The 24,530-nt window shown below is 47.5% G+C and overlaps 3 protein-coding genes across 4 annotated transcripts; 2 read left to right on the top strand and 1 right to left on the bottom strand.

Annotated features, from left to right (window-relative positions):
* Nucleotides 1-3,995: 3,995 nt before the first annotated feature.
* On the bottom strand, nucleotides 3,996-11,437 carry tspy (testis specific protein Y-linked). Of its 2 annotated transcripts, XM_055222954.1 has the most exons (9): nucleotides 10,435-11,410; nucleotides 9,929-10,401; nucleotides 9,348-9,425; nucleotides 8,338-8,449; nucleotides 7,957-8,111; nucleotides 7,803-7,879; nucleotides 6,658-6,884; nucleotides 5,769-5,819; nucleotides 3,996-5,701 (listed from the first exon to the last, which is right to left on the bottom strand). In XM_055222954.1, exons 1-9 carry the CDS (start codon nucleotides 11,033-11,035, stop codon nucleotides 5,670-5,672), a joined length of 1,806 nt encoding a protein of 601 aa, XP_055078929.1. In that variant the 5' UTR covers nucleotides 11,036-11,410; the 3' UTR covers nucleotides 3,996-5,669. The 2 variants fall into 2 exon arrangements, with proteins under 2 accessions (XP_055078929.1, XP_033825102.1); XM_033969211.2 differs by having other exon boundaries at nucleotides 9,929-11,437.
* Nucleotides 11,438-12,115: 678 nt separating this feature from the next.
* Nucleotides 12,116-18,399, top strand: si:ch211-167b20.8 (protein phosphatase 1 regulatory subunit 3F). Its single transcript, XM_055222778.1, has 5 exons — nucleotides 12,116-13,162; nucleotides 14,303-14,349; nucleotides 14,443-14,528; nucleotides 17,065-17,407; nucleotides 18,005-18,399. Exons 1-5 carry the CDS (start codon nucleotides 12,315-12,317, stop codon nucleotides 18,397-18,399), a joined length of 1,719 nt encoding a protein of 572 aa, XP_055078753.1. The 5' UTR covers nucleotides 12,116-12,314.
* Nucleotides 18,400-22,717: 4,318 nt separating this feature from the next.
* gpr173 (G protein-coupled receptor 173) lies at nucleotides 22,718-23,995 on the top strand. The gene has a single exon (XM_033969229.2). It carries the CDS (start codon nucleotides 22,782-22,784, stop codon nucleotides 23,985-23,987), a length of 1,206 nt encoding a protein of 401 aa, XP_033825120.1. The 5' UTR covers nucleotides 22,718-22,781; the 3' UTR covers nucleotides 23,988-23,995.
* The last annotated feature ends 535 nt before the right edge of the window (nucleotides 23,996-24,530 follow it).

Here is a 24,530-nt window from a genome sequence, read left to right as displayed (position 1 = left end):
GAAGTTCATTAGAGGGGCCCATATTAAGGGGCCCATATTAAGGGGCCCATATTAAGGGGCCCATATTAAGGGGCCCATATTAACCTCTCCCTGTGGGCCACATGGACCAGGGGACATGGGACTATTTAAGATTTAAAAAAGGTGAAGTTGAAGATTATTATATAATGATGATAATATAATTTGTCCTTTGCAGTAAATTTTATTTTCTAAGGTTTTATCAGGAGTTTGGACATAAATGTAAATAAAACAATTATATAATAAAATATGATAGAAATAATATTAATATTAATATTTATTCACCTACAGAATCATCGACTCGAGAATAAAAAGGATTTGAACCACTGAGCATCCACCCAAAAGACAGGACAGGTCCAGCTCCACCAGTGGGTGGTGCAGTTGTGTCTTTGGGCAAGACTCTTCCTCCACCCTGTGTGAAAGAGGTGAGGGAGGGATTGATGGAGTTGGTGGAGCTGGTGGAGCTGGTGGAGTTGGTGGAGCTGGTGGAGCTGGTGGAGTTGGTGGAGCTGGTGGAGCTGGTGGAGCTGGTGGAGCTGGTGGAGTTGGTGGAGCTGGTGGAGCTGGTGGAGGTGGTGGAGCTGGTGGAGCTGGTGGAGCTGGTGGAGTTGGTGGAGCTGGTGGAGCTGGTGGAGGTGGTGGAGTTGGTGGAGCTGGTGGAGTTGGTGGAGCTGGTGGAGCTGGTGGAGCTGGTGGAGCTGGTGGAGCTGGTGGAGTTGGTGGAGTTGGTGGAGCTGGTGGAGCTGGTGGAGTTGGTGGAGCTGGTGGAGCTGGTGGAGCTGGTGGAGCTGGTGGAGTTGGTGGAGTTGGTGGAGCTGGTGGAGCTGGTGGAGTTGGTGGAGTTGGTGGAGCTGGTGGAGCTGGTGGAGTTGGTGGAGCTGGTGGAGCTGGTGGAGTTGGTGGAGCTGGTGGAGCACATGTGGAGCCTCATTTCTGTTAAAGTGATAAAACTGTGGGTGAATCCTGATGTGAACATTTAAAGCTCAAAGTGACACATTAAACTCGTTACATCAAAACGACGACACAAAGTCATTTTCATGAGTCAGACCTGATTATTTGTCCAGTGTATCAGGTTTTTAGTGTTTGTGTTTTTACCTTAAATCTGCAGCTCTGAGGCACAAACACAAAACAAATGTGACGCTTTAAAATGATCATTTCAAACTCGCACGAAGCAACGAGTATGAGCTCATTAAAGGTATTACGGAACATGTTCTTTCTGTTCATCCAGTGGAGCAAATCCTGCGTTTGACACAAAGAGAAACGAGCCGGTTACATTTATGACGTCTTCACTTTAAACTGTGAGACTGAGGCTTTGTTTGTACAGAAGCACCTCCTGCTCATTTAAAGGGAGTGGAGTTTACTCAGGGGATCGACTTAGGCCTTAGACGCTCCACACAAAACAAAGACTTCACAGACGACGACAACAACAGTCCTGCTTTGTCTCCACTCATTTTGTCCCGTCAGATTCTACCAGTGCAGTTTATTTCACTGTCTGGACAAAAAAAGGTCCCACTCTAATATTTGGTTGTTCCTCCTTTAGCTTTGATTTCTCTTCTGCAACGTCACAGATTTATTTCCATCCAGTTGTTGCTTTAATGTTTCACCTGTTGCATTGATGATGGTCGAGTCTGACGCTGCTCAAAGCTTCAGCACAAAGATTCTCACTGGGGTTAAGGTCTGGACTCTGTGGTGGACGTGTGTGAAAATGACGTCTCTGCTCCTGATCCTCTGTCACAGTCTGAGCTCCATGAATCGTGACATCGTCGTCTTGGAATATGCCCAAAAATCCACAAATGGAATAACCTGGTCATTCAGTTTATTCAGGTGTCAGCTGACCTCACTCTGCTGGACCTCGACTGGACCGACTGCAGGAGGAGACGACCTGTTTGTTTAGTTTAATCCAGGTGGAGACAGTTTATTATCAGGATTTATCTGCAGAACAGAGAGACTGAGGACCTGGAGTCTGGGTGTTTGTTGTGGTTTGGTCCTGGTTTGAGTCCAGTTTGTGGACTCGGTCTGGACTTGGTCCAGTCCAGGTTTAGTTCTGGTTTAGTCACAGGTTTTGATGTGAACTTTAAACTGCCGTTTCACTTTTGAATATGCTGTATATTACACAAGATCCTAACATGTCCTAAAGATGGACAGGACACGTCTTTAGGCCTGTGGTCAATGCAGTGGTCAGTGCTGTGGTCAGTGCAGTGGTCAGTGCTGTGGTCAGTGCTGTGGTCAGTCCTGTGGTCAGTGCTGTGGTCAGTGCTGTGGTCAGTCCTGTGGTCAGTGCTGTGGTCAGTGCAGTGGTCAGTGCTGTGGTCAGCTCTGGTCTCGTCTCAGAACTTCAGGCTGAGTCCATTCTTGGATAAAAGCCCCCTGGAGGTCTCAGGGGACACACTGGGGCAGCAGTGACCTCAGCAGCGGCGCACACTGGCAGCCTCTGTTCTGCAGTCTGCCCCAGGGCAGCTGTGGCACTGCTCTGTAACGAGTTTGAGAGTCCAGAATGTTCTATAGAAATGCATTTATGTATTTATCCGACAGTAAATCACATGTGGTTAACGACTTAAATCTGACACAAGCCGCATGTCACAGGTGAGATTCCTCTGAGATACAGAAGTACGTGCTGACGTCATCAGTATTAATAGTATATGTCTCTCCCCGCGCGCCCGCCCCGCGCGTGCCCGCCCCGCGCGCGCGTGCCCGCCCCCCGCGCGCCCGCCCCGCGCGTGCCCGGGGAGCTGCAGCAGGTTTTTGCCCGTGGAATATTTATAGCTCTGCATTAAACGTGGCATCAAAGGTTTGGGTGTCCTGTTCCAACACCGCCGCTGCTCCTTTGTCTGGGCCTGTCCAAAAATGTCCTACCTCAGGCGGTTTGGGGCTGCTCCGTCCCACATGTCAGAGACATCACACCCTCTGTCATATCAAACACCACAGTCTTTACACAACAGCTGCATCTGCACTGAGCATCTGTCAACAACAAGTTCAAGCAAAGTTTTACATAAAGTCTAAACGGAAGATAATGTGTTTCAAGTTCATACAAAAGAGATTAGGACTGACAAGACTCAGAGGTCAGACTCCTGCAGAGGTCAGAGTCCTGCAGAGGTCAGACTCCTGCAGAGGTCAGAGTCCTGCAGAGGTCAGACTCCTGCAGAGGTCAGACTCCTGCAGAGGTCAGAGTCCTGCAGGAGGCTGGAGCACACTTCACTTCAGTCTTCAGAGGACACTCCCTGAACATAAAGTGAGCAGCACTGCCCTCTTCTGGACAAACTAAACTTGACACATAAATGAAAACACACTGTTGCTCTAAAACAGAGCTTAAAGCTGCACTGTGCACTTTTCTAGGGGGAGTCTGCCACCTGCTCGTCTCTATGGAGATGTTGTTGCTTTTCCTGGATGTTCCACTGTGCGGCATTAAACACATTTATTACATTAGAGATCTGAGCTTGACCTTGTGGCGTCACCTGCTTATTTCCATGGAGACAGGTTTAAAGCTATACTACGGAACAATGCAGTGACATAGAGACACAGAAAGGGTCAACCCTCCACCTGTAAAAGTTTAAAAGTTCATATTAAGATGTGCAGACAAAACTAAATCCAATATAAAAGGCACAATTTGAAAACCTCGGAGAATAAAAGTATTTAAGGCTGTTTATGTTTTCACTGAGTTTTATAGAATTCAGTTTATTTTATTTAATGCGCTTTTTATATAAATATAGTAGCTGCATTTATTAGGACTTGAAATGGTAAAAAAAAAAACATGAAATAAAAAAACAAACATTGAAATTGTTGCTCAGTTCAGGCCCATCGACTGAACTTGAAGAGCCCGGAGCAAACAGCCTCACGTCGGCCCCGTCTAATATAAATTTATAAGAAGAGGGTCCAGTTCTGGGCCCCTAAGACCCTGGGGCCCGGGACAATAGACCCCTTTGCCCCCCAGTCGACTCCCCTGGCTCAGAATATGCAAAAAGAATAAAAAATCATGACAAAAATCAAGTCAAACAACTGGCCGTTTTATTAAGTATCAGTTGAAAGGTGAAACATCCTAAAAATATATCAAAGAAACAAAGTATTTCACTACAATATTCTATAAAACATCACAAAATATTATTTCCAAATCAGGTTCATGAAACAGACTGAAGGTTCATAGATTCTGGTTGTGTTTTGGGTCTGGGTGACGTTTCGCTCGTGTGTGAAATCTGATAAATCGTGAGATATTTTCAAACATGCTGAGAGATCCTGAACACCGACAAAAAGGAGTGATCGTCTTTTTGTTTTACGCAACATTTAGAGGCTTTTTCCTCTATTCAAAACATAATATTTTTGGTTTAAATGGAGCTCCACAGACAGTCTAAGTTTCCAGAAGTTAAATTTCCATTCATTTTTCCCCACAGACTTTTCGAAAAAAAATTAAATATTAAAGTTCAAAGGCATCGCGTCGACCAACAGTGACGCGCTAACATCCATAAACGGCTGTTTTAAGTCGAAAAAGACCGTTTAAAATGCAAGATTCATCAAAATGTTTTCTTTTTTTATATAATTTAGCAGTTTATTAAGTTTCATAAACATCTTCTGGTCATTACTTCCACAGATCTGATTATCCTTGAGCAGCTTTCAAACATTTAATTTATTTTTTTTCGTAAAGTCTATGAAAAACGAGCTCCATTTTGAATCACTATGGCAACAGTCCTTACTCTCCATTATCCTGAACTCACAGAAACAAGTCCTTCTTATAAATGCCAAGTTCACTATTTTCAGTTTTCGTTATTTCGTCAATAACGATCACAAATATTCTCGTTTATTCCATGATGTACATTTCTGCGGCTCACATCGTCCAGTCCTAAAGTCCTCCCTGAAAACGTGACACATAATTCTCCGTCTCTGAAACACGATGATGAACTGAAACACGACGCTCCTGTTTTTCAAATGTACACGAGCAGATTTATGCACAGTGGATTATTTTACTTTCCATGGCACAACACATGGAAAATGAAACAGGTCTATTCACAAAAATACATCATTTCTATTCACACGAAAAAATAAAAAATAAACTTAAAGCAACGCATGTAAATTACACAAAGGAAAAGGTCAAAGGTGAACAGTTAATTTAACAGCACGATCTGTTGAGATACGACCAGGGAGAGGTTCTAAGAGCAGAATGACAAAAGCAAGTCCGGGTTTGTTTACAACAGTAGAACACACATCGTAAAATACAGAAAAAACCTCTAAAAAGCTCCACTCAAACATGATGATCCCTGAGAACTCGTTTGGTTGGTACTCAGAACATTTACACTTCATTTACGACAGAACCCATCTGTCAAGCTTAAATAAGAATAGTTATAACAATATCTGATAAGAATATGTTGGCTTGATTAAAATCTTCTGATTGAGGTTAACAGACGTGTTGTGACGGTACAGGTTTAACCGTGTACGTTCAAACGTGTGAAACAATAAACTGTCTCTATATTATGTGAATTTTGTCTCATTATAATACAATGATTTATCAAAATGTTAAGTATAAAATACAGGGGGAACACAACACCGTGGCTTGGCTTCGTAGCAAACCTGATTTTAAATGTCGATTTCAAGGTAGAAAAAAATATTCTTGTGCATATTATTTCCTTACATAGTTCTGGTCCCTCAGTGACGCCTCCTGCTGGTCACGTTTAAGAGTCGTCCTGGTCCGTCTCATCAGAGCCTGAGCGACACAAACCATTTATGACACGTACAAACAGGAACCAGAGCATTATCTGAGTGTGTTTTACCATCGATGACGATCTCTCCAGCGTCGTCCTCCTCCTCGGCTGGACTCTCATCTGTGGAACATGTTTGGGTTTAATTTGGGCACATTTAAAATACGACTTCAGCCATCATCAAAAACTCAAATCCAAATAGAGTCGTCCCTCGATATATCGCGGTTCACCTTTCACGGCCTAGCTCATTTATTTTAGTTAATTTAAATAGATAAAACAACAACAATAAATGTTCAACAGATAAAATAAGACAAAGAGTAGTAAATTAACTAAAAGCTTGTCTGAATAACAGTGTCTTCAGCTGCTTTTTAAAGGAGTCAACAGAGTCAGCCACACGAAGAGATAAGGGCAGGGCATTCCACAGTTTAGGGGCTTGAAAGGACAGGTCTCCTCCAGTTTTAAACCGGGTCTTAGGGACCTTCAAAAGGTTTTGGCCCGAAGACCGGAGGGAGTGGCCAGAGGTGTAAGGAACCAGCATTTCTGAGATATATTCAGGGGCCTGTCCATTAAAAGCTCTAAAAGTCGAGACTAAAATTTTAAAATCAATTCTAAATTTGACAGGTAACCAGTGTAAAGAGGAGAAAACCGGAGTGACGTGTGCCCTTCTGTTGGTTCCTGTTAAAAGCCTCGCTGCAGCGCCTACGAAGGTTTGAACTTTGAGAGAGTTTAAACGAGAGAGAAATGTGAGAAAATGTTAACGCCTGTGTGAGAAAAGTGTATAAAGTGTGTGGTGAGGGGTTTTACAGCAAAAACAGAGAGAATAATGTAAAAAATAAAGATGAAACTTCACAGATTTCGCCTGTTGTGGGTTATTTTTAGAACATAACACCCGCGATAAACCAGGGACCATTGAATTTCACTGTGAACCCAAACCACCCGAGCTGAGGTCTGCGTCTCATACCTGCCCCTGGGTTCATGCCTTCCTCCTCTTCTCCTTCGTCGTCGTCGTCCTCTCCTTCTTCCTCCTCCTCCTCTTCTTCCTCCTCTCGTTCGTCTCCTCCTCGGCTGCTCTGGTCCTCTTCTGCCTCGCTGCCCTCCGCTCCGGCCTCATCGTCCGAGTCGGAGATGACCACACACTCGCTGCCGTCGTCCTTCCCGTTGCCGGCGGCTCTGGTCCCACTGGTGCTACTGCAACACAAACATCATTTACCCCTGAGTCTAAAAAAACAGCTGCTCTAACGCACTGGCACAACAAAAACCCATCGCACAACAAAAACACACAAAAGTATCTACTGTCAAATCAGCCCTACTGAGCTTGTGTCTCTATGGTTCTCATCTCTGTTATAATTTACACATTTTAAATCACAATATTCATCTAAAACCACATCAAAAAGAAACAAATCCGCTGACTTCCGTGTTAGAAAACTGCAGTGTCCATTGGAGCTGACGTCGCTGTAAACGTCGTCACAACAAAGCGCCGCCTGCTGTGGCGCCCCCTATGGACAGATGCACGTCACACTAGAGCAGCACATTTTTATACATTTGTACCAAAATGACGACGTGACGCTGCAGAATCCTACGAGAATCAACGATTAAGAAAATAAAACTGGAGAAGGAAAAGCGGACGTCAGAGTGGGCGTGTCACAGTGGGCGTGTCACAGTGGGCGTGTCACAGTGGGCGTGTCACAGTGGGCGTGTCACAGTGGGGGGTAAACGGGGGTAGAAATCGGCAAAATTGCGTCATTTTGGTCTTAAATGTTCGTATTAACCCTCTACATGATCCTGGGGTTTTTATTTCACTATTGTGTCTGTAAATCCAGATATGAACATTAATAACAGACACATCAGGCGCTTCCTTCTTTCCCCGAGGTCGCTCCTGTTAGCGTTAGCAACAGGTTTGATTGACAGCGTTGCTAAGCAGGAAGGGGCGTTACCTTCAACAGCCTGGCTCCTGATTGGCTCTCTGGTTGCTATGATACTCGTGCTCAGACTCCTGCTCCAAATCCTCCCTATACCTGCTCTAGCCTCGGTGAGTTTCACTTGGAGCCTGACTCTGTGGATGACGTCACTCAGTCCACGTTGTTCTACCGTCTGTGGTGTTCGTACCTTCCGTTCTCTCTGGGCTCCCACAGCGGTGTGAGGTAGTATCTGAGCGGGTCTCTGAACAGGTCATCCTTCAGAATCTTAAAAACACAAACAACATTAATAGTACGTATTTAAAACGGAATGTGCTGCTCAAATCCGGGTCGGTCCGTCTAACCTGTGCTACATCGTCTTGTGCCGGGTTGCCGTGGTCACTAAACCAGTTAAAAAACGTCTGGTAGACTCCGCGTCCGGTTTTCTTGGGCTCACTGTGGGTGGTGAGGTTGTGCCCGCGGTGCCAGAGGATGGGGTTGGAGTACGACATGGGAGGTCCTGAGACAAACATGGGTCAAACGTATGAGATATTTGACCCATGAAATGTTTAAAAATGGCCCATATGTTCTCTGATCTCTGTTCTAATGCAGTTTCCTCGTCACAAACGCATCTGGAGTTGCGTTTGTATGTTTTTGAGGAGGTAACAGCATAATAACACGGCTTATAGCTTTAATTAATACATTTTGATTAATTTTACATCATATATCGACAGGAGACACTTTACCTCCCATTCCAAGGTGAAGTTCTTTCATGATTATATTGTTCTGAAAATATGGATTCCTCCTGAAGTGAAATCGAATCCTGTAACCCAACTTGTTATTTTTGAACGTTTCAATCTGGAAAATATAAATAAAATATAAACAGTTTAGCCTTAAAAAAAACCCAAAAACAGCAGTACGTAACTTTCTAGAGCAGGAATCGCCACCTGCTTGCTTCTACGGAGATGTTTTCATTTTGCCTGGAATATTACAAAACTGATACTTCACAGTGATGTCACGCTGGGGGTGTTCTATGTGTATCTCAATGGTGGAATGTTCAGCAGTTTCCATGGTGACACACATTAGCGAACACTGACAAAAAAGTTTGAAGACGGTCTCAAAAAATCCAAAACTGATTTAAAGAGCACATTTTCAAGAGCCTGTGTCAGTCCGAGCTCACCGTGCTGTTTAGAGTTTGATTTTACACGAAAGGTGAAAGTGACAAAACTGTTGGCTAATGCTAATGCTAATGCTAGTTAGCTTGTGACTGTAATGTTATTTGAGAGGGTCTTGTTTAACAGCACAGATCAGCTCTTCTGTTGTAGTTCAGATAAGTCAGTTCTTTATGATCGGATTGTGTAAAAGTAAAGCTCAGATTAAAGTTTAACTTGAGTAACAACTTCAGACAGAGCAGTGCCTACAGTTAGCATCACACCCCCAGATAATGTTGAAAAAACATCAGCTGCAAAGTATCAACACATTATGGCATTAAAAAACCTCCACCTCCATGGAAACAAGCATGAGACATTATCAGGCCAAGTTACAGATCAGCTCTGTGGAAAGGCAAGTCTGCTCAGAGTAAGAATGTGTCTATGTTAAGCAAAATAAACACACACGGGCAGATTAATGTCACACTGTGTAACATATTTAGGCAAAGCGACAGCATCCCCATGGAGACAGGCGTTCTCCGTGGTGACACTCCACCATCAAAATGACACATTGCACCTTTAAATAACATTTGTATAAAAGCCGTCACCTCTAAGTCCGTCATGTAGCTCAAAGCGTCTTCATCCGTTTCATCGATGTGAGCGGAAAGATGAGGGTGATTCAACAGCTGACGCACGGGTCAAAGAAAAAACCCAACCGTCTAAAATGAAAACCACACACTCTCCGATCCGGCTCTTTCAGCTCCGATACCGATTCTATGGCTTTAAGTGTCTGCCGATATCAACTGATACCAGAGCAGAGACTGAAAACAGCATTTATTTAATTTAAAGAAAAATAAAATAAGAAACTGATCCAAATGTGTTATAAAGCTGTTACGTGTATTATCTACAGAATGATATTGTATAAATAAACAATAGAACATTCTGAGACTTTCTGGGCCGACAATGACCTGTAAATAGTCTCATTACATCAGTTTAAATTTCCTACCAGAATATCGACTGAATCGATATTTGGAAGCCAATATCTGACCCATTTTTTTCAAATTTTCAGTATCGGTGCTGATATTCATCTGGATCGGTGTAAAACTGTGATCTCCTCATGTTGTAGTTTAATATTAACAACCAGAAAAAGCTTAACAATTCAACAACGACCTTACAGAGTGAAGGATACAGCTGTGACCCAAAACCCAGGGATGGTTTTGGCGATGGAGCTGCGCTGGTCGAGATGTGGACGTCTAAGGCGGCTTATCTTCACGTCGACGCGCTGATGAAGCTTGGCGCTCCTCTTCTCCAAAGCCTCCAACTTCATCTGAACCTGAGCCAAAAGAGTCACGGACTGCCTCATCTCTGGGGCCATCTTAACGGAGACGATGGCGCACTCTCCATCATCGTTCTCTTCATTTTCAGAAACAAAAGATGAGCTCTGAGAAGAGGAAGACCCGGACACAGAGTCCTCCTCTTCCTCAGCCTCTCTTTCCTCATCCTCGTCCTCTTTGGCGCTGCTGTGCATGGACGTGGAGCTGTCCGCCGCTGCTGCCTGGGTTTTAGAGTTCACACGCAGTTTAGATTTACTTAACAGTTTGACGTGTTTGTCTCTGTCTGAGGAGCAGGCGGCTTCCTCGTCCCCGTGTCTCCCTGTGAGATCTGCGTCCTCGTCCCTGTCTCTCCCTGGGACACTGTCCTCCTCGTCCCTGTGTCTCCCTGTGAGACTGGCCAGTGCCTCTGCAGCAGCTCTGGCCGCAGACTCGAGCTGGTGCAGGGGGGTTGGAGACTTGTCTTCTTGTTGTTCCTGTGCACCTGATGTCTCGGGTTTGTCACAGTTCTGATCATTCTGTGGATCAGGACTCACAGTCTGTGCAGTGGACGCGCTCTCTGAGCCTCTGTCCTCACGCGCGCTCTCTTTGGACACACTTCCTTCTGTGTCTTTACAGTCCGACTCACTGTTTTTGCCATTTTCCGCCGTTTCCTGCGCTTGTTCGCCGTCTTTGCGGCTGTTGGGGGGCGCAGGGTCGCTGTCTTTGCGGCTGTTGGGGGGCACAGGGTCGCTGTCTTTGCGGCTGTTGGGGGGCGCAGGGTCGCTGTCTTTGCGGCTGTTGGGGGGCGCAGGGTCGCTGTCTTTGCGGCTGTTGGGGGGCGCAGGGTCGCTGTCTTTGCGGCTGTTGGGGGGCACAGGGTCGCTGTCTTTGCGGCTCTTGGGGGGCACAGGGTCGCGCTCTTCTGGTGATGCGCGGCGCTTCTTTGGGGCAGCGGACACTTTACAGTCCGTCACTTCACTCATACTAACGACGCAGGTAACAAGCTCTGAAGCTTGTGAGCTTTTCTGCTCCTCAAAGTGACGCAAACGGTTTGTTTGCGGTGTCAAACCAGCAAAACCACTCCAACTATTAAGCTACGAGAACAACTATCTACTGTATCTAACCAGGAAGAGCCTGGGCCCTGCGCAGTGCCACAAACTAGCAACACAATGCTAAAGCTAATGCTAATATGTTACGTCTCCCAGAGCGAGCGCGTGTCTCTGCGGTCGGACCCGGTCATCACGGCTCTGGTCTGGACCTTTCTGTCCTTTGTGGCCCTGAGGTTTCACACAGTGAGCGCTTTAAGGCGTTAGCTTTAATGCGTTAGCTTTAATGCGTTAGCTTTAGCAGCTCACTGTTCGTGCAACGGACTGAAAGAAAAACAATCTTCTGATTGGCTCAACGCAACGCGCTAAAATCCTCCTGACCAATCAGGTGCGCCCCAGTGTTTACTGCGCACCCCCACTGCGCACCGCTCCACTGCGCACTCCCACTGCGCACCGCGAGATTAACGTCTAATCCTAAAATAGCTCCGAGCAGATAATGAATAACTGTCAGACATGAGGCCAAACAACAGAAGAAACAACGAGCAGCGCAGAGTTTGACACGAGATAAATGTGAGAAATGATAAATGTGACACAGGCCTGAGACACAGGCCGAACTATGAGTGTTATGATCAAACTGTGTCCAGATCTGCTCCAGTGATTAGCCCCGAGAATAAACTACAGCCACGTGACTCTTTCACCGCGTTTTTGTTCTGATTAGATCAGGTCTAAAATAAAAGGTTGGTATTATTAGGCCTCATGTTGTGTATTTACAGAGTATTTACAGAGTATTTCCAGTATATTTTCAGTGTATTTGCAGTGTTTCTGCTGTGTATTGGTGGTGTATTTACAGAGTTTTCGCAGAGTATTTTCAGAGTATTTGCAGTGTATTTTCAGAGTATTTGCAGAGTATTTGCAGTGTTTTTGCTGTGTTTTTTGCAGACAGGTGCCTGACCCCAGAGTCCAGCCTGAACCAAACACGGGGGAGTGTCAGGATTATACCAAAGACACATGAGGGGCAGGAGTCTGGGAGGTCACTGCTAAAATTAGTCCGCTTCACCACTGAAGCCACTTTACGGGGCACAGAGCGCTGTGGTTTGGGGGACACGCGCACAGGCGCACGGGGTGGACCAGGAGGAGGACACTCGGGCCTTTACGCGCTGTGCGTAACGCTCCTCTGATTTTTAAAGACGCCACAGAACGTGACGCTGCCGCAGAAATGTCTTTTTTAACCATCCCCAGTCAGGAAAACCTGTTCACCACCGTGAGAGGCAGAGCGGCGGATGGAGCAGACAGAGTCCGCTCTGTGGACGCGGAGGAAGAGGACGATGATGATGAAGATGACACAGACGTGCGCCTCATCCCGCGGTGCTCCCCGGTGCCCCGCAAGAGAGGCTCGTCCATCGCAGATGAGACAGAGGAGTACCTGCGCATCCAGCGCGCCCTGAGCGAAGGGAAGAGAGTGTCCTTCGCGGACACCACGGGCCGGGACCTCGTGGACGTCAAAGAGTTTACAGCGTTTGACTCTGACGAAGAGGACGGCGGCAAATGGGAGGAAGAGCAGGCGAAGTACAGACTGTCCCAGGGAGAGCCAGTGTTTCATGTGCAGCCGGAGTTCAGCGTGCGCAGCGGCGGAGACCTGCTCCAGGCCGTGCGCAAAAACAAAGTGGAAGTGGAGAACATCTCAGTGGTGGAGGACGAGCCTCTGGCCGTGAGTGGAGTCATCCGGGTCCTGAACATATCCTTCAATAAGGCGGTGTACGTCCGCTGCACGATGGACAGCTGGAGCTCCTACTACGACCACCCCGCGGACTATGTGCAGGGCTCCCACGACGGAGACACGGACCAGTTCTGCTTTAAACTGTGCTTTGCTTCACCTTACACCACCCACGGCTCGCGCATGGAGTTTGTGGTCCGGTATGAGACCTCAGAGGGCGACTACTGGGCCAATAACTCCAACATGAACTATGTGCTGACACTGCTCCTGTCCTATGAAGACAAGTCCTCAGAGACACACACGGAACTGAGGGACGTGAGGAGCATCCTGAAGCCTCCAAAGACGCACAGGTACAAGTCACGTGTCTCAGTCTTTTCTATATTTTCAGCTCTGCAGCAGGTTTAGGTCCTGGTTATTCAGGATCTGATCACAAAAGCTTCACAAACATCTTAAGTTTTGTTCATGTTGAGCCCAGGGAGAGGGTCACCATGAGCTCAGGACTGGGTATTTTATTTATTTATTCATTATTATTATAATAATTATTATTATTATTTTATTTATTTTTGTATTTTTTATTTATTATTATTTATGTATTTATTATATATATTTTTTATGTTTTATTCATTATGTTTTTGTTTGGTTTTTTTGTTATCATAATTTTTTTTTTCTAATGATTGCAAAAAAAAACAAAACAAATGCTTGTGTCTTGGGCCTTCAGCCTCGACTTTCAGCTCTGGAACTATGAAGTCACCAGTGAAGCAGAGTAAAAAAAAAAAAATCCACACACAAATCCAAAGTGAGCAGCTGTTGTGTGATGAAACGCGGCTCATGCGTAATGTTTAATGTTATTTCTGACTGGGGACGGGCTTTGATATGTTCTACAGGAGGCCGAGCATGCGCAGTCTGATCACAGGAAAGGGCAGGTGTCGTTTTCAGCGGTGGCATTTCCCTGCAGGAAAATCTACCTCTGACCTTTATCACAGACTCGATGGACACGCTCACCCTGTTCAGAGACGCATGTGCTTATAATCCAGACCCTATTGTTGCAGGATAATGGGAGAACACAGAGTTACTGCAGCTTAAATGTTTAAATAACATGGATTTAACTCACAAAATTCACGTATAAATGTCAGGAGGAGACTGCACCACTGCCTTTGACTCGCCTTTGTCAGATTCAGTTACACAGATGTCTCGTGTCATCGTCTATTTTTACCCCCATAGTCGTATTAAAATTAGACTTTTTGCTCGTTGTATCATAAATACACAGACGTGGCTCAGTTTGTAGAGCGTTTATCCACCGATCCGCAGGTTGGAGGTGCGATTCCAGCTCCGACAGGTGAATGAGCCACTTAAAAGTAGAAAAGTGCTGCAGAAAAATGTGACCGTTCACTAAAAAACTGTGTTAAATAAACGGTGGAGCTTTGCCCTGTGGGACTCGCTGGTTCTGTCTTTGTATTTTGTTCTAATTTGACTTTTTCACCCTCCCTCAGGACAGAGATAAACTTCGAATCGGAGGACGAGCCAAACGACACAGAAGGTTAAGTGTTTGACCATTCGAGCTTATGTGTATTTTCATATGTTAATTATATTTAAAGTACTTTTCATATAAATACGATACAAATGTTTTCAGGAGAACAAGAGGATTCCACTAGATCTGGATTAGTTCGGCCTGAAGCCATTCGTCCTGTGGTCTTCCAGCCAGAGCTTGATGTGGAGGTAAAGGTCAAAAAGCTAAACAATTAAAAAAAAATCATAAATATGTCTGAATAATTTTGACGTTTACTGAAAAAAAACAATGTTACTCTGCTCTGATCTGCTCTAATGTTGTTTCCTCGTCACACACAGACCTGGAGTTGTGTTTTTTTGTTTCATTCTCACATGTTTCACACACAAACCTGCAGATTTAGGCTGAGTTCTTCTTCTCTCAGACTGAAAACACTCTGTTCCACCTTGTGATGTCATCATGTGGTGATACAGGAAGTGCTCCACACACCTTCATTTCTAGAATCATTTGAATCATTCCAGTAATTTCAGTCGTGGAATAGCCAAATCTCGACTGAACTGAAGGTAAAATGAGCTGTTAACTTGAAAATAACTACCACTTGATGACATCACAAGGTGGAACAGAGCGTTTTGAGCTTTGGAGACGTAACAGACGAATAATAAACGTGTGTGGATGAAACAAAAACACAACTCCAGGTCTGGTTTTGAGGAGGAAACAGCATTAGAACATGGATTAAAATCAGTTTGTGTCATATTGGAGCTTTAAGTAAATGATGAGCTGCACGTGAACCTCCTCTTCTTCACATTTACCTCCTCTTCTTCACATTTACCTCCTCTTCTTCACATTTACCTCCTCTTCTTCCTCATTATTCAGATTAAATCCTCCATCTGCAGGTTTTCTAATCCAAACGTAACTTCGCCGTTAAAAGCTTGTTTTGTTCACAGCTCATTGAAGCTTCAGCAACAACTTAGGTAAAGTCTGACACGTAGCACGCCGCATCGTGAGTCATGTGACCGTCTTGTCCTCCGCTCACCTCACATGACGAACGCCGCACTTTCATTATTAACATCCACGTTCACGTCTGTGTCTCTGTCAGTGTGAAGTCTAAGCATCGTGAGAAAAACACAAACAGAGACGAGGGACGATTAGGGATGCACCGATACGATACTGGCATCAGATATCGGTTTCCAAATATCGGTTCAGTCGATATCCTGGTTGTACAATGATGTAATGAGACTGTTTGTTTGTATAAATCTGTTCTGTGTTACGTTACACTGGTCCCTGGTTTATCGCGGGGGTTACGTTCTAAAAATAACCCGCAATATATGAAATCTGTGAAGTATCGTCTTTATTTTTTACATTATTCTCTCTGTTTTTGTCTGTAAAACCCCTCACCACACACTTTATACACTTTTCTCACACAGGCGTTAACATTTTCTCACATTTCTCTCTCGTTTAAACTCTCTCAAAGTTCAAACCTTCGTAGGCGTCTTTGTCGGTGCAGAACGTTTCATCGACATTGTGGGTTTTGTCGGGGAGAAAACAAATCGCAAACGTACAGCACTTCAGAGTCACACTGAGATCCAACGTTTATGTAAATTTGTCTGAACACATTCTGTACTGGACAGGAGACACGGCACGGAGGAGACTGATGGACAATGGTCTACAGTCCAACAGCCAATCAGGACGCACGACACAATGGTCTACAGTCCAACAGCCAATCAGGACGCACGACACAATGGTCTACAGTCCAACAGCCAATCAGGACGCACGACACAATGGTCTACAGTCCAACAGCCAATCAGGACGCACAACACAATGGTCTACAGTCCAACAGCCAATCAGGACGCACGACACAATGGTCTACAGTCCAACAGCCAATCAGGACGCACGACACAATGCACGTTCATACACTGTAAAAAAAAAAAGACGCAAAATTGCACTAAAAAAAATCCAGGAAACAGTGAGACCGTGAAAGGTGAACCGTGATGTGGTGATGGACGACTGTAATTGTGTTTTTAGTAAATAGATGCTGTTTTCGTTGCGCGCTCTGGTATCTCGTTGTTGTATCGCAGACTCTCGTTGTCGGTGCATCCCTATAAACTCTACGCCGCATCAACGATTAATCAAAATAATGATGATTAATCGACGTCTGACTCTCTTGTCTGTTTGAATGGCTGTTATCTGTGGTTCACACAAAGGGGCGTCGCACTGAGGGGGCGGAGTTTACCATTTACCCGGGGCCCAGTGCAGAGGGGCCCCTCGCAGAGTCATGTGTAATGTGCATTTGTCTTTAGACGCCTGTAGTGGGGCCCAGGGACAGCAGCAGGATCAAATCAAAATGTCCAAAATAATTCTTTTCCTCTTCTAATTAATTTAAATCATGTTATTATTTATTATCCAGTCGACATAATCCACTTTTATCTGTGTGGAAATGTATTTTAAAAATCTCAATAAACAATAGAAATAGCGACTTTAGAATAAAACTGATCTGATTCTAATAAAAATGTAAATATTTGCTGATGTTTGTTCCAGAGTGTTTGTTCCCTCAGTCTTTTATTTTCCTAATGAGGTTGTGGCGTTTGAAACTTTCCACAGTTTGATTTTTTTTTTTCTGTTTGTTTTCATTTGCATTTTTCTGTTTTGACGTCAGCATGGGATCCATTTTGTAGAAGTCATTTGTTTGTGCCTCTCTGTTAATGTCGTCTTTCACGCTCTGCTCCTCCTTTTTCGCTCCTTCGCCTTAAGCTGACTGAGGTCCACTCGTCTCCCGCCGTCCCACACGACGACGGGACAGAATCCACTCACTGTGAAACTGCACAGTCTCTGTGTCCCGTCCCCTCACTCCCTCATGAGACACGTTTAGCCCATGTCCTCCAGGCCAGTGCAGTGCTCCCCCCTCATGAGTCTGAGCAGCCGGACCCGCCCGCCCCCGGCCCCCCTGAGCCCGAGCAGCCGGACCCCGGCCCGCCCGCCCCCGGCCCCCCTGAGCCCGAGCAGCCGGACCCCGGCCCGCCCGCCCCCGGCCCCCCTGAGCCCCAAGAGTCCACACGGAGCCCGAAGTGGTCCCAGGCCGAAGAGGAGGGAGCGGGTCCATGTGTGTTAGTGTCTTTGGAGAGGCCTCCTCCTGTCGACTCTGCTCCTCCTGTCGACTCTGCTCCTCCTGTCCACTCTGCTCCTCCTGTCCACTCTGCTCCTCCTGTCCACTCTGCTCCTCCTGCTCTTCCTGTCGTCTCTGCTCCTTCTGTCGTCTCTGCTCCTCCTATCGACTCTGCTCCTCCTGCTGCTCCTGCTCCTCCTACTCCTCCTGTCAACTCTGCTCCTCCTGTCGACTCTGCTCCTCCTGCTGCTCCTCCTGCTGCTCCTCCCGTCGTCTCTGCTGCTCCTGCTCCTCCCGTCGTCTCTGCTCCTCCTGCTCCTCCTGCTGCTCTTGCTCCTCCCGTCGTCTCTGCTCCTCCTGCTGCTCCTGCTCCTGTTGCTCCTCCTCCTCCTGTTGTCTCTGCTCCTCCTGCTGCTCCTCTTCCTCCTGTCGTCTCTGCTCCTCCTGCTGCTCTTGCTCCTCCTGTTGTCTCTGCTCCTCCTGCTGCTCTTGCTCCTCCCGTCGTCTCTGCTCCTCCTGCTGCTCCTCCTCCTCCTCCTGTCGTCTCTGCTGCTCTGGGCTCAGGTCTGTGTGGAGCGGGTTTGTCAGGAGAACATCTCTGCAGCAGCTGCTCCTCTGCACAGCCCCAGGCTCCTCCTCAAACCTCTGGAGGTGAAAGTGGAGCGTCCGGACAGCAGGACTCAGACTGTGTGGACGTCCCTGAGCTGGACCCGGAATCTGGAGCTGACCCGACCTGTGGAGCGGCCCCTGACCTGGCCCTTGGCCTGGCCCTTGGAGCTCCTGAGGACTGTGGAGCGGCCCCTGAGCCGCTCTCAGAGTGTGACCTGCTCCCAGACCGTCCTCTGGCTCCTTCAGATGAGGTCCTCAGGAGCCTGAGGTCCTCCGTGGTCTCGGTGAGCGTCCTCGTGTCCTTGGTGGTTGTGCTGCAGGAGCCCGGCGCCCTGTTTGTCATTGGACTCTTTCTGATTTTGTGTCTTGTGTGATTTGATCACATGTCCCTCCATCAAAGTGCCTTGTCATGATTCCAGGATAAACCCATAAAACATTTGAGATGTTTCTAAAACACTCAGTGTAAAACTGTAAAGTTTGTTGTTGGTATAAGTCGTAGCTCGCGGCTCTTTGTCTCTGATCTCACTTAAGTCTGATTCAGGCTTGTTTAGTTTTACTGTGATGTAGCGTTTTGTTCTGTAGAACAATCCTCCAGTGCCGTTGTGTTCCACATGTCTCTGTATCTAACCTCACATAGATAGAATATATAGAAACTGTATTTTGTTTACATGATGGTTCGTGGGCATGAGATGCCTCCTGTTACTTAACGTTCACACGGCCCAAGGCTCTGGGCTCTTCCTCTGTGAAGTCTTCCTCTGGACACTGCCACAGAGCAGCAGGTTCAGCCGTGTCTGAGTGAAACTGTATGACGTGATGAATGAAACGTGGGTTAATACAAACGAAGCTTTTGTGTGTTTCTTTCTGATCTAAATTACTGTCCAATCACAAACTGGAGCCTAAAGTAGATCTGAGCTCCGCCTATGGAAAAGTGCAGTGTAACAGGAGGTGCAGACAGACGCTAAAGGTCACACACTCTATTCATGTCAGGGTTTAAGAGCGACGACTGGAGCTGCTTTAAAGAAGAAACGCTTCATTCAGACTTTATGTTTACAGCGTCTTTAGACACAGTCCTGTCAGAACAGAGACCAAACCCACTGTGTGAGTTTAAACACGACACAGAGATGATCTGGACCAAGAGGAAGTCTCCAGACGTCACTAAACACACCGTCCATGATCAGAAAATGAGACTCCCCTGACCCTTCACCCGCTGACCCTTCACAGAGTTTAAATATATTTATAATGGTTCTGACCCCAGACCTCCCAAATATTATAAACAAACACAGTGTCAGAGTTTTAGTCAAACCAACCTCAAACAGACAGAGATGGAACAACAACTTTACACTGGAAACAAAGTCTTTTCATTTATTTCAAGTCTTTATTTGTGCAGGGAGACTCTAATGAGACCCCAGACTCTCTAATGAGGCCTGTTAAAACACAGAACAATACAAACTAAAGCAAACACCTGCACAGATCCATTTAAAACATTCAAAACAGGAGCAGGTGTGACATTATTAAAGAGCATTAGTGGCACAAACAAATCCAGAAAAACCCAAATCTGTTTCCTCCTGTCAGTTCCAGTGCTGCCAGTTTACACCTACTTAATCAGGAAGTTCAGATGTATTTAATGAACGCGCTGACCCCCATCATGTCCAGGCTAACAGGAGGAGGATGAGAGCAGAGAGGAGAGAGGAGAGGGGCCCCCGCTCCAGCTTTGCGCCTGTGCGTAAAGCTGCTCCTCTGCGTGTGGAATAAACCTCAGCATCACGCACGAGAGCGGGCATCTGGCATAAAACAGCACTTTGAAGCTGAGTCCGGCTCGTTGCACCCTCCTCCTCCTCCTCCTCCTCCCCCCTCCTCCTCCTCCCTGCATCCATGTCCGCGCGCTCTCCGGGAAAAGCCGAGCGAGTCCGAAGCAGCGCTCGGGCAGCTCCTCGCGCTCCTCCTCGCGCTCCTCCTCGCGCTCCTCCTCGCGCTGCCTCCTCGCGCAGCCATAATTGGGATTATTCAGGAATAATTCGCCTAACCCATCAGCCTTGTTTTCGTCTTCTTTTCCTTTGGCCACGTTCGCGCGCGTTCATGTTGCGTTTCGACGGTGTGTGTGATGTAAAAGCGCCTCGTGACATCGCTGGATCTGTCCAAAATGTCCCCCTTTTACCGTGGACTGTTGAGATGTAGATGGACAGCAAAACAAAGCCTGCACATCCGGACATGAAGCTGAAGCAGTCACCTCTTTGGACTGAAACACGAGCAGAGGGATCGAGCCCGTCTGTGTGGACTGATGCCACAAACCAACATCCAAGACGTTTCATTTAGGGGACGCTTCGTTTCGGGGACGCTTCATTTCGGGGACGTGCGGGGTGTTTTTCTGCTCTTACATTTGTGGGTGGGTTAAAATAAAACGCTGAAAACCGGACATCATTTGGAATACATGAAGAAAAGCAGATCTGGTGGTGCTGAGCGCGAGTGGAGAGGGTTTCTCGACGTGATGCAACAAAAACCTGTTTTCTGGACCAAATGAACACATCCCTGTGAAGAGCAGGGGAAGGCGGTGGATTTTTCCCTCTGTATCTTAATGTGTCTTCACGACAGCGTCCCCATCCTGTGTTTGCTCAGCTGTTGATGGTCACAGCCCTGCTCCTGATGTGAAGCTGTGGGTTTATAACAGGTGTTGTTTCAGACACGGCGCACGGCTCTATTATGTGTTTGGATGTGCGCGTAAAGAGCAGTGACACAAAGCGAACAGGAGCGAGGAGCTGTTTATCCACCGAGGCACAAGACCAAGAAAAGCTCCATAAATGTGAGGTATGTTTCCATCTCACACATCTGACACCTGTTCGTGTGTTTTTGCTCCGGTCTGTGGTCCAGGCCTGAGCCTCTGAGGTGGAGTGATGTTTGTGTGGAGCAAAACGCCTCAGTAAAATCTAATGATTGTGTTTCGTGGCCTACATAGAGGCCAGGCCCACCCTGAGCACAGCGGCTCCTCTTATTATTATTGCCTGGTGCCAGAGCTGTGGGTGAGGCTGCATCAGCTTCAGAAAGAAACAGAGATGTGTCTCTGTTTCTTATATAAACGAGGTAATGTGAGGATGCACAGCTCCAACAGCTCAGGCTTTAAAATGCTCCTGTTTCCTGCTTCAGTCCCATCTCTCTCTCTCTCCTGTTTCCTAATTCCTCTCTTCTGTTTCCTTCCTCAGTTCCATCCCTCTCCTTCAGTTTCTTCCCTCTCTCCTGTTTCCCCCTTCCTCTTTCATGTTTCCTCCCTCAGTTTCATCCGAGCTTCATCCCTCTCTCCTATTTCCTGCTTCAGTTCCATCCCTCTCTTGTGTTTCCTCCCTCAGTTTCTTCCCTCTCTCCTGTTTCCTTCTTCCTCCCTCAGTTTCTTCCCTCTCTCCTGTTTCCGTCTTCCTCTCGTGTTTCCTCCCTCAGTTTCATCCCTCTCTCCTGTTTCCTCCCTCTGTTTCATCCCTCTCTCGTGTTTCCTCCCTCAGTTTCATCCCTCTCTCGTGTTTCCTCCCTCCGTTTCATCCCTCTCTCGTGTTTCCTCCCTCCGTTTCATCCCTCTCTCGTGTTTCCTCCCTCCGTTTCATCCCTCTCTCGTGTTTCCTCCCTCCGTTTCATCCCTCTCTCGTGTTTCCTCCCTCCGTTTCATCCCTCTCTCGTGTCGCTGTCAGGCCTAGAGTCTAAATGGCTGCCTGCCCTGCCATTACATTCTCACATTTGTTATAAGATTTCACATCTGCCGTGTGGCGTCGCGGCGGAGACGAGCGGGACGCCCGTCCAGCTCCTTTTATCAATTACAATCTGGGTGTTTGTTGGACAGGGCCGGCGCTGGTCGTACTGTCTGCTCCGTCCCTGTACACCCCCGTGCATTCACTCAAACACCCACACTCGCACAAAGTATGTGAGCTGGTGTATCTTAGCAACGGGCAAGGTAATTACTGAGAGAGCCAAGGAGCTGGCATGTGTAGAGCTGCTGATCTGATCCCAGCCTCAGAGCAGGACAGAGACACAGAGACACACAGAGAGACACAGAGAGACACAGAGAGACACAGCACAGACACAGCAGAGACACAGAGAGACACAGAGACAGAGAGACACAGAGAGACACAGCAAAGACACAGCAGAGACACAGAGAGACACAGAGAGACACAGAGAGACACAGAGACAGAGAGACACAGAGAGACACAGCAGAGACACAGCAGAGACACAGAGAGACACAGCAGAGACACAGAGAGACACAGCAGAGACACAGAGAGACACAGAGAGACACAGCAGAGACACAGCAGAGACACAGAGAGACACAGCAGAGACACAGAAGAGACACAGAGAGACACAGCAGAGACACAGAGAGACACAGAGAGACACAGAGTGACACAGAGTGACACAGAGAGACACAGAAGAGACACAGAGAGACACAGCAGAGACACAGAGAGACACAGAGAGACACAGAGTGACACAGAGAGACACAGCAGAGACACAGAGTGACACAGAGACACACAGCAGAGACACAGAGACACACAGCAGAGACACAGCTCTTCTGGACCCTTTAGACTGTTGAAGATGTAACAAACATGTCAGACATCTTGTTTTCCACATGAGCTTCATAAAGTGTGTCTGTGTTCACAGGTGATGTGGACAAAGAGGAGAGATGATTGTGTCGTGTAGAACAGAGCGCTCGGGCCTCTTGTAAAGGGCTGTGGGAGGATCTAGAGCCGGTGAAAGGGCCACAGACTCGGGCTCAGTCGGGAGCAGCAGAATGGCTAACCAGAGTTTCGCCATAGACGGCCCCGGGAGCCTGCTGGCCGTCCTGGCCTCTCAGAGCGGACTGGCCCGAGGAGGCAGCAGCAGCAGCAGCGACAGCAGCAGTAACGCCGGAGGACTCTCGGCCACAGATGTGTCTGCCTACTTCAAGCTGGTCTTTTTGGGCCTGATAATCTGTGTGAGTCTGGTGGGGAACCTCCTGGTGTCTGTGCTCGTGCTCCGGGACAGGACGCTTCATAAGGCTCCGTACTTCTTCCTGTTGGATCTGTGCCTGGCCGATGCAGTGCGCTCCGCCGCCTGCTTCCCCTTCGTGCTCGTGTCGGTTCATAACAGCTCGGCCTGGACTTACAGCGCCTTGAGTTGCAAAGTCGTGGCTTTTATGGCCGTGTTGTTCTGTTTTCACGCTGCCTTCATGCTCTTCTGCGTGGCCGTCACGCGCTACCTTGCCATCGCCCACCACCGGTTTTATGCCAAGCGCATGACCATCTGGACCTGTGCTGCCATTATCTGCATGGTTTGGACTCTGGCCGTGGCCATGGCGTTCCCACCTGTCTTCGATGTGGGAACGTACAAGTTCATCCGCGACGAAGACCAGTGCATATTCGAACACCGCTACCTGAAGACCAACGACACGCTGGGCTTCATGCTGATGCTGGCCGTGGTGGTCCTGGCCACGCACGGCTTCTACGCCAAACTGCTCCTGTTCGAGTACAGGCACCGGAAAATGAAGCCGGTTCAGCTGGTGCCGGCCATCAGTCAGAATTGGACCTTCCACGGTCCGGGGGCCACGGGGCAGGCGGCGGCAAACTGGATCGCGGGGTTCGGCCGCGGCCCCATGCCGCCCACTCTGCTGGGCATCAGGCAGAACCTTCACAATCAGCACCGCCGGCTGCTGGGCATGGAGGAGGTGCGGTCGGAGCGCAGGCTGGGCAGGATGTTCTACACCATCACTCTGCTCTTCCTGGTGCTGTGGGCTCCTTACATCATCGCCTGCTTCTGGAGGGTCTTTGTGAAGTCCTGCTCCATCCCACATAAGTATCTGTCCATCACGGTGTGGATGAGCTTCGCCCAGGCCGGAGTCAACCCCATCTTCTGCCTCCTGCTGAACGAGGACCTGAGGAAGGTGCTGCGAGCGCACCTGCCCACCTACTGGAGGACTAAACAACACCTGCCCCAGGACGAGGCCTACTGCATCATGTGATGACGTCATGTGATCACCTGGGCTTCTCTGAGCAGACACGAGGAGAATGTTCAGGTTTACTGGAGGTGAGGAGATGTATTGCACCTTGGTGATAGTGTCTGTTTTGTTGTTTTGCACAACAAAATCAAAATTTGCCAACAAATGCAGGCACTGTGCCATTTTATCAAGAATGTTGTGTGTGAGTAAAGTTTCCCTCAGAGGAACCTGCCGAGGTTTGACCGGGCGACAGAAACCTCCTGGTGACACTTTAAAGGCTTGTATTTGTGATGATGTTCTGTCCAAGAACCACAATCACCACGAGACACGAGACGAGAGACGAGAGACGAGTCCGACAGACGCCATTTCAAATAATGTTGCCTTATTTCCGAGGGACAGACCCTGAAGCTTTCACCATCAACCCATCATTGCCACAGCAGCACAGGACAGACAGGACAGAGACACAGGACATAGGAACAGACACGGGACAGACACAGGACATGGGACACAGACATAGGACAGGGACATGGGACACAGACATAGGACACAGACACAGTACAGTCACAG

This window comes from Periophthalmus magnuspinnatus, chromosome 7 (genome assembly GCF_009829125.3).
Source record: "Periophthalmus magnuspinnatus isolate fPerMag1 chromosome 7, fPerMag1.2.pri, whole genome shotgun sequence".
In the NCBI taxonomy this organism is placed as follows: domain Eukaryota; kingdom Metazoa; phylum Chordata; class Actinopteri; order Gobiiformes; family Gobiidae; genus Periophthalmus; species Periophthalmus magnuspinnatus.
The sequence above is the reverse complement of the archived record's forward strand: the minus strand, read 5'-3'. Positions and strand labels throughout refer to the sequence as shown.